The sequence below is a fragment of the Dendronephthya gigantea genome, unplaced genomic scaffold (genome assembly GCF_004324835.1).
Source record: "Dendronephthya gigantea isolate DGI-Jeju-01 unplaced genomic scaffold, DenGig_1.0 000367F, whole genome shotgun sequence".
In the NCBI taxonomy this organism is placed as follows: Eukaryota; Metazoa; Cnidaria; class Anthozoa; order Malacalcyonacea; family Nephtheidae; genus Dendronephthya; species Dendronephthya gigantea.
Window position 1 is genome coordinate 38178 of NW_021163377.1, and position 15898 is coordinate 54075.

Below are 15898 nucleotides of genomic sequence, written 5' to 3' on the forward strand. Positions count from 1 at the left end.
ATACAAAATGTTATGCACGTTTTAATACAAAATGTCATGCACGTTTTAATACAAAATGTCATGCACGTTTTAATACAAAATGTCATGCACGTTTTAATACAAAATGTCCTGCACGTTTTAATACAAAATGTCATGCACGTTTTAATACAAAATGTCATGCACGTTTTAATACAAAATGTTATGCACGTTTTAATACAAAATGTCATTTACGTTTCAATACAAAATGTTATGCGCGTTTTAATACAAAATTTCATGCAAGTTTTAATACAAAATGTCATGCACGTTTTAATACAAAATGTTATGCGCGTTTTAATACAAAATGTCATGCAAGTTTTAATACAAAATGTCATGCACGTTTTGTACAAAATGTCATGCACATTTTGTACAAAATGTCATTCACTTTTTAATACAAAATGTCATGCACGTTTTAATACATAATATCATGCACGTTTTAATACAAAATGTCATGCACGTTTTAATACAAAATGTTATGTGGGTTTTGCTACAAAATCTCATGCACGTTTTAATACAAAATGTCATGCACGTTTTAATACAAAATGTCATGCACGTTTTAATACAAAATGTCATTTACGTTTCAGTACAAAATGTTATGCGCGTTTTAATACAAAATGTCATGCAAGTTTTAATACAAAATGTCATACACGTTTTATTACGAAATGTTATGCGCGTTTTAATACAAAATGTAATGCATTTTTTAATACAAATGTCATGCACGTTTTAATACAAAATGTTATGCGCGTTTTAATACAAAATGTCATGCAAGTTTTAATACAAAATGTCATGCACGTTTTGGTACAAAATGTCATGCACATTTTGGTACAAAATGTCATTCACTTTTTAATACAAAATGTCATGCACGTTTTAATACATAATATCATGCACGTTTTAATACAAAATGTTATGTGCGTTTTGCTACAAAATCTCATGCATGTTTTAATACAAAATGTTATCCACGTTTTAATAAAAAATGTCATGCACGTTTTAATACAAAATGTTATGCACGTTTTAATACAAAATGTCATGCAGGTTTTAATACAAAATGTCATGCACGTTTTAATACAAAATGTCATGTACGTTTTAGTACAAAATGTCATGCACGTTTTAATACAAAATGTCACGCACGTTTCAATACAAAATGTTATGCACGTTTTAATACAAAATGTTATGCGCGTTTTTGTACAAAATGTCATGCACGTTTTGGTACAAAATGTCATGCACGTTTTAATACAAAATGTCATTTACGTTTCAATACAAAATGTTATGCGCGTTTTAATACAAAATGTCATGCAAGTTTTAATACAAAATGTCATGCACGTTTTGGTACAAAATGTCATGCACATTTTGGTACAAAATGTCATTCACTTTTTAATACAAAATGTCATGCACGTTTTAATACATAATATCATGCACGTTTTAATACAAAATGTCATGCACGTTTTAATACAAAATGTCATGCACGTTTTAATACAAAATGTCATGCACGTTTTAATACAAAATGTCATGCACATTTTAATACAAAATGTAATGCACGTTTTGGTACAAAATGTCATGCAAGTTTTAATACAAAATGTCATGTACGTTTTAATACAAAATGTCATGCACATTTTAATACAAAATGTCATGCACGTTTTGGTACAAAATGTCATGCACGTTTTAATACAAAATGTCATGCACGTTTCCATACAAAATGTCATGCACGTTTTAATACAAAATGTTATGCGCGTTTTGGTACAAAATTTCATGCAAGTTTCAATACAAAATGTCATGCACGTTTTGGTACAAAATGTCATGCAAGTTTTAATACAAAATGTCATGCACGTTTTGATACAAAATGTCATGCATGTTTTATTACAAAATGTCATGCACGTTTTAATACAAAATGTTATGCGCGTTTTAATACAAAATGTCATGCAAGATTTAATACAAAATGTCGTGCACGTTTTAATACAAAATGTTATGCGCGTTTTAATACAAAATGTCATGCACGTTTATTACAAAATGTCATGCACGTTTTAATACAAAATGTCATGCACGTTTTAATACAAAATGTCATGCACGTTTTAATACAAAATGTTATGCACGTTTTAATACAAAATGTCATGCACATTTGAATACAAAATGTTATGCGCGTTTTGTACAAAATTTCTTGCAAGTTTCAATACAAAATGTCATGCACGTTTTGGTACAAAATGTCATGCAAGTTTTAATACAAAATGTCATGCACGTTTTGATACAAAATGTCATGCACGTTTTATTACAAAATGTCATGCACGTTTTATTACAAAATGTTATGCACGTTTTAATACAAAATGTTATGCACGTTTTAATACAAAATTTTATGCACGTTTTATTACAAATTATCATGCACGTTTTAATACAAAATGTTATGTGCGTTTCGGTACAAATGTCATGAAAGTTTTAATACAAAATGTCATGCTCGTTTTGGTACAAAATGTCATGCACGTTTTAATACAAAATGTCATGCACGTTTTAATACAAAATGTCATGCACGTTTTAATACAAAATGTCATGCACGTTTTAGTACAAAATGTCATGCACGTTTTAATACAAAATGTTATGCGCGTGATAATACAAAATTTTAGGCACGTTTTAATACAAAATTTTATGCACGTTTTAATACAAAATGTCATGCATGTTTTAACACAAAATGTCATGCACGTTTTAATACAAAATGTTATGCACGTTTCAATATAAAATGTCATGCACGTTTTAACACAAAATGTCATGCACATTTTAATACAAAATGTCATGCACGTTTAACACAAAATGTCATGCACGGTTGAATACAAAATGTCATGCACGTTTTAATACCAAATGTTATGCACGTTTTAATACATAATATCATGCACGTTTTAATACAAAATGTCATGCACGTTTTGGTACAAAATGTCATGCACGTTTTAATACAAATGCCATGCACGTTTTAATACAAAATGTCATGCACGTTTTAATACAAAATGTCATGCACGTTTTAATACAAAATGTCATGCACGTTTTAATACAAAATGTCATGCACATTTTAATACAAAATGTAATGCACGTTTTGGTACAAAATGTCATGCAAGTTTTAATACAAAATGTCATGTACGTTTTAATACAAATGTCATGCACATTTTAATACAAAATGTCATGCACGTTTTGGTACAAAATGTCATGCACGTTTTAATACAAAATGTCATGCACGTTTCCATACAAAATGTCATGCACGTTTTAATACAAAATGTTATGCGCGTTTTGGTACAAAATTTCATGCAAGTTTCAATACAAAATGTCATGCACGTTTTGGTACAAAATGTCATGCAAGTTTTAATACAAAATGTCATGCACGTTTTGATACAAAATGTCATGCATGTTTTATTACAAAATGTCATGCACGTTTTAATACAAAATGTTATGCGCGTTTTAATACAAAATGTCATGCAAGATTTAATACAAAATGTCGTGCACGTTTTAATACAAAATGTTATGCGCGTTTTAATACAAAATGTCATGCACGTTTATTACAAAATGTCATGCACGTTTTAATACAAAATGTCATGCACGTTTTAATACAAAATGTCATGCACGTTTTAATACAAAATGTTATGCACGTTTTAATACAAAATGTCATGCACATTTGAATACAAAATGTTATGCACGTTTTAATACAAAATGTTATGCGCGTTTTGGTACAAAATTTCATGCAAGTTTCAATACAAAATGTCATGCAAGTTTTAATACAAAATGTCATGCACGTTTTGATACAAAATGTCATGCACGTTTTATTACAAAATGTCATGCACGTTTTAATACAAAATGTTATGCGCGTGATAATACAAAATTTTAGGCACGTTTTAATACAAAATTTTATGCACGTTTTAATACAAAATGTCATGCATGTTTTAACACAAAATGTCATGCACGTTTTAATACAAAATGTTATGCACGTTTCAATATAAAATGTCATGCACGTTTTAACACAAAATGTCATGCACATTTTAATACAAAATGTCATGCACGTTTTAACACAAAATGTCATGCACGGTTGAATACAAAATGTCATGCACGTTTTAATACCAAATGTTATGCACGTTTTAATACATAATATCATGCACGTTTTAATACAAAATGTCATGCACGTTTTGGTACAAAATGTCATGCACGTTTTAATACAAAATGCCATGCACGTTTTAATACAAAATGTCATGCACGTTTTAATACAAAATGTCATGCACGTTTTAATACAAAATGTCATGCACGTTTTAATACAAAATGTCATGCACATTTTAATACAAAATGTAATGCACGTTTTGGTACAAAATGTCATGCAAGTTTTAATACAAAATGTCATGTACGTTTTAATACAAAATGTCATGCACATTTTAATACAAAATGTCATGCACGTTTTGGTACAAAATGTCATGCACGTTTTAATACAAAATGTCATGCACGTTTCCATACAAAATGTCATGCACGTTTTAATACAAAATGTTATGCGCGTTTTGGTACAAAATTTCATGCAAGTTTCAATACAAAATGTCATGCACGTTTTGGTACAAAATGTCATGCAAGTTTTAATACAAAATGTCATGCACGTTTTGATACAAAATGTCATGCATGTTTTATTACAAAATGTCATGCACGTTTTAATACAAAATGTTATGCGCGTTTAATACAAAATGTCATGCAAGATTTAATACAAAATGTCGTGCACGTTTTAATACAAAATGTTATGCGCGTTTTAATACAAAATGTCATGCACGTTTATTACAAAATGTCATGCACGTTTTAATACAAAATGTCATGCACGTTTTAATACAAAATGTCATGCACGTTTTAATACAAAATGTTATGCACGTTTTAATACAAAATGTCATGCACATTTGAATACAAAATGTTATGCACGTTTTAATACAAAATGTTATGCGCGTTTTGGTACAAAATTTCATGCAAGTTTCAATACAAAATGTCATGCAAGTTTTAATACAAAATGTCATGCACGTTTTGATACAAAATGTCATGCACGTTTTATTACAAAATGTCATGCACGTTTTAATACAAAATGTTATGCGCGTTTTAATACAAAATGTCATGCAAGATTTAATACAAAATGTCGTGCACGTTTTAATACAAAATGTTATGCGCGTTTTAATAGAAAATGTCATGCACGTTTTAATACAAAATGTTATGCGCGTTTTAATAGAAAATGTTATGCACGTTTTAATACAAAATGTCATGCACGTTTTAATACAAAATTTTATGCGCGTTTTAATACAAAATGTTATGCACGTTTTAATACAAAATGTCATGCACGTTTATTACAAAATGTCATGCACGTTTTGGTACAAATGTCATGCACGTTTGATTACAAAATGTCATGCACGTTTTAATACAAAATGTCATGCACGTTTTAATACAAAATGTTATGCACGTTTTAATACAAAATGTCATGCAAGTTTTAATACAAAATGTCATGCACGTTTTGGTACAAAATGTCATGCACATTTTGGTACAAAATGTCATTCACTTTTTAATACAAAATGTCATGCACGTTTTAATACATAATATCATGCACGTTTTAATACAAAATGTCATGCACGTTTTAATACAAAATGTCAAGAACGTTTTAATACAAAATGTCATGCACGTTTTAATACAAAATGTCATGCACATTTTAATACAAAATGTAATGCACGTTTTGGTACAAAATGTCATGCAAGTTTTAATACAAAATGTCATGTACGTTTTAATACAAAATGTCATGCACATTTTAATACAAAATGTCATGCACGTTTTGGTACAAAATGTCATGCACGTTTAATACAAATGTCATGCACGTTTCCATACAAAATGTCATGCACGTTTTAATACAAAATGTTATGCGCGTTTTGGTACAAAATTTCATGCAAGTTTCAATACAAAATGTCATGCACGTTTTGGTACAAAATGTCATGCAAGTTTTAATACAAAATGTCATGCACGTTTTGATACAAAATGTCATGCATGTTTTATTACAAAATGTCATGCACGTTTTAATACAAAATGTTATGCGCGTTTTAATACAAAATGTCATGCAAGATTTAATACAAAATGTCGTGCACGTTTTAATACAAAATGTTATGCGCGTTTTAATACAAAATGTCATGCACGTTTATTACAAAATGTCATGCACGTTTTAATAAAAAATGTCATGCACGTTTTAATAGAAAATGTCATGCACGTTTTAATACAAAATGTTATGCACGTTTTAATACAAAATGTCATGCACATTTGAATACAAAATGTTATGCGCGTTTTGGTACAAAATTTCATGCAAGTTTCAATACAAAATGTCATGCACGTTTTGGTACAAAATGTCATGCAAGTTTTAATACAAAATGTCATGCACGTTTTGATACAAAATGTCATGCACGTTTTATTACAAAATGTCATGCACGTTTTATTACAAAATGTTATGCACGTTTTAATACAAAATGTTATGCACTTTTTAATACAAAATTTTATGCACGTTTTATTACAAATTATCATGCACGTTTTAATACAAAATGTTATGTGCGTTTCGGTACAAATGTCATGAAAGTTTTAATACAAAATGTCATGCTCGTTTTGGTACAAAATGTCATGCACGTTTTAATACAAAATGTCATGCACGTTTTAATACAAAATGTCATGCACGTTTTAATACAAAATGTCATGCACGTTTTAGTACAAAATGTCATGCACGTTTTAATACAAAATGTTATGCGCGTGATAATACAAAATTTTAGGCACGTTTTAATACAAAATTTTATGCACGTTTTAATACAAAATGTCATGCATGTTTTAATACAAAATGTCATGCACGTTTTAATACAAAATGTCATGCACGTTTTAATACAAAATGTCATGCACGTTTTAATACAAAATGTTATGCACGTTTCAATATAAAATGTCATGCACGTTTTAACACAAAATGTCATGCACATTTTAATACAAAATGTCATGCACGTTTTAACACAAAATGTCATGCACGGTTGAATACAAAATGTCATGCACGTTTTAATACCAAATGTTATGCACGTTTTAATACATAATATCATGCACGTTTTAATACAAAATGTCATGCACGTTTTGGTACAAAATGTCATGCACGTTTTAATACAAAATGCCATGCACGTTTTAATACAAAATGTCATGCACGTTTTAATACAAAATGTCATGCACGTTTTAATACAAAATGTCATGCACGTTTTAATACAAAATGTCATGCACATTTTAATACAAAATGTAATGCACGTTTTGGTACAAAATGTCATGCAAGTTTTAATACAAAATGTCATGTACGTTTTAATACAAAATGTCATGCACATTTTAATACAAAATGTCATGCACGTTTTGGTACAAAATGTCATGCACTTTTAATACAAAATGTCATGCACGTTTCCATACAAAATGTCATGCACGTTTTAATACAAAATGTTATGCGCGTTTTGGTACAAAATTTCATGCAAGTTTCAATACAAAATGTCATGCACGTTTTGGTACAAAATGTCATGCAAGTTTTAATACAAAATGTCATGCACGTTTTGATACAAAATGTCATGCATGTTTTATTACAAAATGTCATGCACGTTTTAATACAAAATGTTATGCGCGTTTTAATACAAAATGTCATGCAAGATTTAATACAAAATGTCGTGCACGTTTTAATACAAAATGTATGCGCGTTTTAATACAAAATGTCATGCACGTTTATTACAAAATGTCATGCACGTTTTAATACAAAATGTCATGCACGTTTTAATACAAAATGTCATGCACGTTTTAATACAAAATGTTATGCACGTTTTAATACAAAATGTCATGCACATTTGAATACAAAATGTTATGCACGTTTTAATACAAAATGTTATGCGCGTTTTGGTACAAAATTTCATGCAAGTTTCAATACAAAATGTCATGCAAGTTTTAATACAAAATGTCATGCACGTTTTGATACAAAATGTCATGCACGTTTTATTACAAAATGTCATGCACGTTTTAATACAAAATGTTATGCGCGTTTTAATACAAAATGTCATGCAAGATTTAATACAAAATGTCGTGCACGTTTTAATACAAAATGTTATGCGCGTTTTAATAGAAATTTATGCACGTTTTAATACAAAATCATGCACGTTTTAATACAAAATTTTATGCGCGTTTTAATACAAAATGTTATGCACGTTTTAATACAAAATGTCATGCACGTTTATTACAAAATGTCATGCACGTTTTGGTACAAATGTCATGCACGTTTGATTACAAAATGTCATGCACGTTTTAATACAAAATGTCATGCACGTTTTAATACAAAATGTTATGCACGTTTTAATACAAAATGTTATGCACGTTTTAATACAAAATGTCATGCAAGTTTTAATACAAAATGTCATGCACGTTTTGGTACAAAATATCATGCACGTTTTAATACAAAATGTCATGCACGTTTTAATACAAAATGTCATGCACGTTTTAATAAAAATGTCATGCACGTTTTAATACAAAATTTTATGCACGTTTTAATACAAAATGTTATGCACGTTTTAATACAAATTGTCATGCACGTTTTAATACAAAATTTTATGCGCGTTTTGGTACAAAATATCATGCACGTTTTAATACAAAATGTCATGCACGTTTTGGTACAAAATGTCATGCACGTTTTAATACAAAATGTCATGCACGTTTTGGTACAAAATGTCATGCACGTTTTAAAACAAAATGTCATGCACCTTTTAATACAAAATGTCATGCACGTTTTGGTACAAAATATCATGCACGTTTTGGTACAAAATATCATGCACGTTTTAATACAAAATGTCATGCACGTTTTAATACAAAATGTTATGCACGTTTTAATACAAAATGTCATGCACGTTTTAATACAAAATGTCATGCACGTTTTAATACAAAATGTCATGCACGTTTTAATACAAAATGTCATGCACGTTTTAATACAAAAGGTCATGCACGTTTTGGTACAAAATGTCATGCACGTTTTAATACAAAATTTCATGCACGTTTTAATACAAAATGTCATGCACGTTTTAATACAAAATGTCATGCACGTTTTTGTACAAGAAAGCAAGAACACTGGACTATCATCTCCTTCTAGAAATACATATGTCATGTTTTTATGTTTTAAGCGCTCTCTGAGCGATATTTTTGTCCGGACTATATAGTTGTCAAAATGGAGAAAACACAAGTGATTGGGGCCCCAGAATCACTTGTATTCACTCCGCATGTGCTTGATACGACCAGACTTCATGCAAAAATCATGCAGAGGCGAAAAACGTGAAAATGAAGGAGGTAAACAGAAGAGTCTTCAGTTTATATCTTAGTCAAAAAGCCAAATTCCATGCAATTTTTACTCATGCATATTGTCGAAATCGAGTTTTGTATTTGCGTGCATTAATGTCCCAAGGCATGTCCGACATCTCTTTACGATTCTTTCGTTCTACAAAAACAGAACTTCGGTAAAACGAAAGGACAGGGAAGTCTAGCATAATACAATCATATACCAATACAAATAATTATATAGGCATTGAGTTTTAATCCGTCTTTCCCTTTCAAAACGAGCATTCCCTTTGGGCAACCCTGTCCGAAAAACGAATAGGCCAGCTTGGAAAGTTAGTTTCAGTCATAAAGTTCGAATTCATTTCTATATATCAAAACTATTCTAGTTTCGTCCACCCCGACTGTCCGTAAACAAAGTACAAACGTGTTTTTTCAAGTCACAAATGCAAAATACACATATACTAATAGAACAATACCTATTATTCGCTGCGAGCAAGCCTTTACGTTTCTCCTTTCCCATCTTTCGGCGCCGTAGTTCGTTCTGTAATCAAATAAGCAAGGAAAAACTAAATTGAAGTAACAGCTCACTTGCATTGGACATTTTCAATCGAAATATACAAGATAAAGCAGTAAAAATCGGCAAGAATATGACTCCATTCGCTCACGTCTTCCCACGCTATTCAAATCAACACAGCGATCAGTAAATTTGTTTGCAAAGCCAGAGATCAAGCCAAAAGATGTTCAAACCAACTATCACCATGTACCTTAGTAAGCAAGACTCTTCCAACTTTTCCTGAACTTCTTCGACTGATGCTTCCGTTTCGAGACTGCAAACACTGAGTTTCGTCTAGATTCAACCGCCTTTTATTACTTCAACGACAAAGAAAATTCCAACGGACAATTTTAGCATTGACAACAATAGATAATCAACTAACTCATGCCAGACTTGTCCGGAATGGATATAAATTAGCCAAATGAAAATGTTTTGCATATTTCTATTGTCCGTTGTAAGTGATTAGCAAAATTCCGCTCCGTGAAGCGATTAATGGATACAACTCTTAGTTTGATTTAAAAAAGCCTTCTCTTTTCGCGTTAATACAACTAAAACTACAGGGTGTCTCAAAAAAAAACGCAACCACTATTTTCTAAAATTCATATTGTTCATAAGCTCATACTAATCGTACAGTTCAACTGCTAATAGTCAAATCAGCTAAACTAATAATGGTGCAGCTAACAACCGAACGAGTTTTTATTGTCGTGCATGATAACTTGAATGCTAACTGTCGACCTTGTCAAATAAATTGTAAATAACATTTTACTCGTTAAATACTTTCAATTCAGCTCGTTGGTTTACGCTCCCTCTTGAGGTGCTCTTTGATCACCAGCACTTTGGCCCGTCGACTTCGATGCCTTATTTTTATTTTTCCACTGATGATAAACCTTAAGACGGCAATAGAACTCTTGTTTACAAGCTTCTAATAACTCGACATCTAGAAAAACAAAAACAGAAGTCCATATTTTGTATTCAAAACTAAACTTTCCACAGGAACCAAGTAATGACAACAACACATACCGCACGAGGTGTTGATGGTGTCTCTTAACTCAGCGTATTTCCATTTACTCAGGTCATATTTCTTATTCGGATCTTTCAAGGAAGCCGCTCTGTTGGAAAACAAGTTCATTTTTTAGTATCTTGTTTGTGATAGCTGATCAGAATAAAGTATGTTTAGGTTTTTTCCTGCATGTAGTAACGCTGGATCAATAAGAGATGATCCTTACTGGACCTCTAGGAAGAACAGTTTAGAACTGATAGAGCTACTCAGTATAAATAAATAAAGGTAGTTTAGTTTAGGTTTCCTCCTGTAGTAACACTGGATCAATAAAAAGAGATGATCCTTACTGGACCTCAAAGAAAAATAATAGCTTTTTGTTCCTCCATGGGTTCTAGATTCCTAAAATGAGAACAAATTAGTATAGGCCTAATTCTGTCTAGCACAAAATGAACATAAACTTCCACACAGTTGAACAGTTAAACGGAAGCATTTAGTAGTATTAATCGCCAAAGAAATTGAAAAAATATTGAGATATACCTTTGCCAAACGCAAGGCCAGTTCGTGATCTAATCTCTCTTGTTCAAGAGCAGCTTGTCTGAAATAATAAAATTTTACATTGAAAAAAATATCAGATTTAAAGCATTACGTGTGAGTCTATAAAAAGGACTCGGGAATTTTTTTGGAAAACCTCGCAAAGATGTTTATGGTAGCAAAAATAAGTTCATACCGAGATTTTGCCTCTTCTTCCTCTTTCCTTAATTGTTCCTCGATTTCTTTCTAAAAAACCCAGAAAAGATTCACGGTAAAAATATTGCCAGAGGTGATCAAGTATGGTACGACATTAATACATAAAAAGTTTTGAAAATAATTTTATTTATTTATCGTAATAATGCTCAAAACCTGTTTCGCTTTTTCAAGTTCCCTCCGTTTCATTTCTTCCTCTTCTGCCCTTCGCCTTTCGGCTTCCATTTCAGCTTTACTAAAACACACAAAAAAAAATGTAAACATTTAAATATCGTACACAGCCAGCGCTCATATTTCAGCCAATCAGTGCTCAGCAGGGTTTTCAAAAAAGAAACCATTCTGCAGTATTTAATCCATCAAATCTTTTGTTATTCTTTATGAAAATAGCCGAAATTTCGTGAACATGTTTAGTTATAAGAACTGCAATAAATGTGACATATACTTTAAGTGATATTAAGTTGTTTCAACCGAGAATTTGATTTTTGTTTAGTTTGACAAATAGTCAAATCTATTTCCGCCATTTTGGATCATCTGGTGTGAGTTTAGGAGGAAAAAGAATATGATATCGTTGATCATTTTAAACTTACATTCTTGCTTCTTCTTCAAGTTGTTTTCTTCTCCTTTCCTCCTCTTCTCGCCTTTTTCTTTCTCTTCTTCCTCCCTCTTCTCCCTCCCTTTTTGCTTCTGAAAATCTACGACTTGTTTGTCCACCTTCGCCACAAGAATACGGTGGAGATTCTCGATCTGATCACGGCTCATTATCGTGTTCTAAAATGCAGCACCAAGAGATGATTAGATCGACAATGATACATAACAGACGGGCCTTCAACAACACTCCTTGATAAGTTCCTGAGGCAGCATTTCAACACGTCTACTAACCTTGATTTTCTGTATAGCAGCCGATATTTCTTTTTCGATATCAGAAATCTGTTTGGTCAGAACATTCTTGTCGGTTTTTAAACCTGAAACTACATTGAAACAACGAGGAAACCGTCAGTGGAGGTGTTGTAGAATTACCCCCAACCGTTACTACAGGAAGAAACCTAAAATAAACTAACTTTATTTATACTGGATATACTTCTATCAGTTCTAAACTGTTCTTCCTAGAGGTCCAGTAAGGATCATCTCTTATTGATCCAGTGTTAATACAGGAGGAAACCTAAACTAAACTAACTTTATTTGTACTGGATAGCTCTATCAGTTCTAAACTGTTCTTCCTAGAGGTCCAGTAAGGATCATATCTCTTATTGATCCAGTGTTACTACAGGAGGAAACCTAAACTGAATTAACTTTATTTATACTGGATAGCTCTATCAGTTCTAAATTGTTCTTCCTAGAGGTCCAGTTTAATCATAATCATTCCTTTATATCTGTGAAAAACAAAACACATGGTCTAATAAGTTTGTGGTTCATTAACTAATTATGAATATTTGAAATAGTTGGCCTTATAAGAAATTTCGGTGGAATAGTTTCATTGCCCTCGGTAGAATTTTGTAAACTCCTGATATACCTTTGCTGGTGTTATTTCCACGCGAGGAACATTTTGACGGTCTTCTGAATCGTGGCCCAAGCTTTTGCTCTGAACTTGATCTTGTTTGCCACTGGAAGGCATGAGAGTTAGAACCAGCTTTTTGACGTTAACTATATCCAAGATCTCTCTGCGAAGTTAAGCATGGAGCATTGTCACATTTCTGGACTGAGATTGGGCACCATATCACTTTCTTCCAGCAATTGACAACGATCCACCTTGAAACTTTCGATACAAGAGCTTTTAGACTCTCAGGATCTGACAGCATTATATGATCAAATGTTGCAAATTACAAAAATGAAAACGAATTTAGCCATATTTTAGTGGAAACCTTTCAATAAATCAATCACTTTAACAATGATACAATAATCTTAACTTTCCTGGTCTAAAAAATACTTTCGTCAACCCAAACTTGAAATCTTCAGGATCCATGCTGACCGCTCAGTATGTATATTCAAATCTACGCTACACTGGGACAGTTGTCAAGTCGATTGTGCCATTTCTAGCGAATTTATTAACAAGTTTTAAAGCAATCTAAATAGAATTACTAGTGGGTGCATCTTTTATCCCCCCTTCCACCTGCGAGTAAAAGGACGTAAAGACAGCAGTTGCCCCTGCATTTTAACACAATAAGGCAGTGTTCTGGGATTTTAACCCAGAGGCCAAACATAACAGCACTGTTTAATGAAAAAATAGAATTCACTATAGATCTTTGTTTGGCCCCAGACATGGACACTGTTTTTGCCAAACATGAAATGGAGGGAAACCGGAGTGCCCGGAGAAAAACCCTCGTGACCACAACATGAAATCCGGATCTCAAAATCCGTTTGTATCTTAAATGTGATTGGTTCATTCGTAGTCACATGACTTTAAATAAATGCAATGTTTCCCGCCACGGAAACAAGTGAAAAATTGTTGCCCGCATATTGTCATAACAAAGTGTTTTTGTAATGAAATTGTTGTGTAACATGTATGTTTTCGTTCCTATATAACAAAACACTTAATGTACACTCCCTCAGGAAATAGTGAGTTTTGTTTTCCCTCGAGTCTCAATGTTTCAAATATTCAGACTCTTACGAAAACAAGACTCACTATTTCCCTCAAGGCGATCATCAGGCGAATGGATGCATTTAATGTTTTTTCTGACGCATAAGGGTAGCATACTAGCGTGTAGATTTATCCACACATGTACATTTTGTGTCAGTGTGTACTGTATGTATAGCATTTCTGTAAGGTATACAAAGGAAACAACCATTTTTTTCTCATTTTAGCAAAACATTCAAGATACCAGATGAACTAAGAATATGCTCCTGGATAAATATTAAGTGCAATTAATATACTAAGCATATCACAAGCAAGTGTTTCATAAAGTGTACTGAGTTACTGATCACACATTAATTAAATGTTCTACCTTATTCTTCAACATTTCTTGGATAACCAGCTCAGTCTGACTGTACAATTATTTGTGAAGGTAAATTATTTGGGTGTAAGCTGAAGTGTTCCAATCCTTTGTTTTGTTTTGTTATACATATTTCTAATAAATAGATAACTATTGTTTAATTGAATTTTATTTTTAGTAAATCTATATTTAGTAAGTAGTACATACCAAATGCAATCCTGACACCAGTCCATGTTATACAGTCTGTGTCTATAAATATTTCACCAATATGAAAGAAAACAAACAAACTTTTCCTCAAGTATTAGATATAGAAGATTCCAGACTGTAAGCTAGATACCGTAAAATTCTTCCTGTTGCAACGACCAATGGGAAGGAAAGGGTGTTGCCTGTTACAGTCTTGTGAAACATAATGTATTAATACATAAATATGTATGTTATGTATTATTTCTTCACCATAGCTTGTAGTAATGTTTTACAGTTAGCTTGAATTCTTTTTAGTGTACTTCTACTGTTATCAGTTTCTTCTCTTGCTTTTTTGATAAATGCTTGAGAGTCCTGCATTAAATCCAGATCCCCTGGGAGAGCTGAAAGACCAGAGGATTCCAAACTTTGATTTAGTTGTTTTGTTATTCCTTGTAGTCTCTCAAGTTCATCTGCAAAAATAGAAACAATTTTATATTATATGCAAATTTTCCATGTAGTTATTGAAATTGATGAAATTATTTCACTTTTAGACTAACTTTGCAATTCATTATCTGAACATGAATAACTTGATAATGCTTCCCTAGGAAATCAAAATAACATAGACAGTACAGTTAACATTCAATTTAATAGTGTCTAAAAAGGTGAAACTGTCAATATTATAGTACTTAAAGCAATCAAAAGTAAAACAAATTGGATGGGCAAGTGTTAAAGGATTACTCTTGTGTGGCAGAATAATGAAGCTATAATCTATCATTGTAAATAGACGGTAGTCACAGTGAATACAGACAATGTCTATATCCATGATACTGATATACAATATGTTGCAGTATAGATTAGACGATCACGGTACTGGAAACAGAAAATAAAAAGATAAGACATTAATAAAAAGCAACTTACATTCTTTTAAAACACTGTTCAGACTCAGCTTGCAGCATTTGGATAAGTTCAACAGTCGATATGTCGCTTTGAATTCCCAGGGTTGCCGCCATGCTGCTTCCCCCGGAAAAGGCCAAAAGGGCCTGCGGAGGAGGTACATCACTCCAACACTGGGCTATCAATTATAGCTCAGTGTCAGTGATCATGAAGCATTTTGTAACATCCTGCGCAGATATTCGGAGATGCGGCTATCTT

General features: G+C 32.0%; 1 protein-coding gene and 2 long non-coding RNA genes across 3 annotated transcripts; all 3 read right to left on the reverse strand.

The window, feature by feature from the left end:
- Positions 1-9395: 9395 nt before the first annotated feature.
- LOC114542572 lies at positions 9396-10163 on the reverse strand. Its single transcript, XR_003689685.1, has 3 exons — positions 10104-10163; positions 9816-9880; positions 9396-9499 (listed from the first exon to the last, which is right to left on the reverse strand). It is a non-coding gene; the product is annotated as an uncharacterized LOC114542572 (long non-coding RNA).
- Positions 10164-11425: 1262 nt separating this feature from the next.
- Positions 11426-12280, reverse strand: LOC114542584. The gene is made up of 4 exons (XR_003689693.1): positions 12224-12280; positions 11793-11871; positions 11620-11669; positions 11426-11487 (listed from the first exon to the last, which is right to left on the reverse strand). It is a non-coding gene; the product is annotated as an uncharacterized LOC114542584 (long non-coding RNA).
- Positions 12281-14493: 2213 nt separating this feature from the next.
- On the reverse strand, positions 14494-15769 carry LOC114542579. Its single transcript, XM_028562102.1, has 4 exons — positions 15665-15769; positions 15304-15347; positions 14771-15216; positions 14494-14698 (listed from the first exon to the last, which is right to left on the reverse strand). The coding sequence occupies exons 1-3, from the start codon at positions 15754-15756 to the stop codon at positions 15005-15007; spliced, it is 348 nt and encodes a 115-aa protein (XP_028417903.1). The 5' UTR covers positions 15757-15769; the 3' UTR covers positions 14494-14698; positions 14771-15004.
- Positions 15770-15898: the final 129 nt, after the last annotated feature.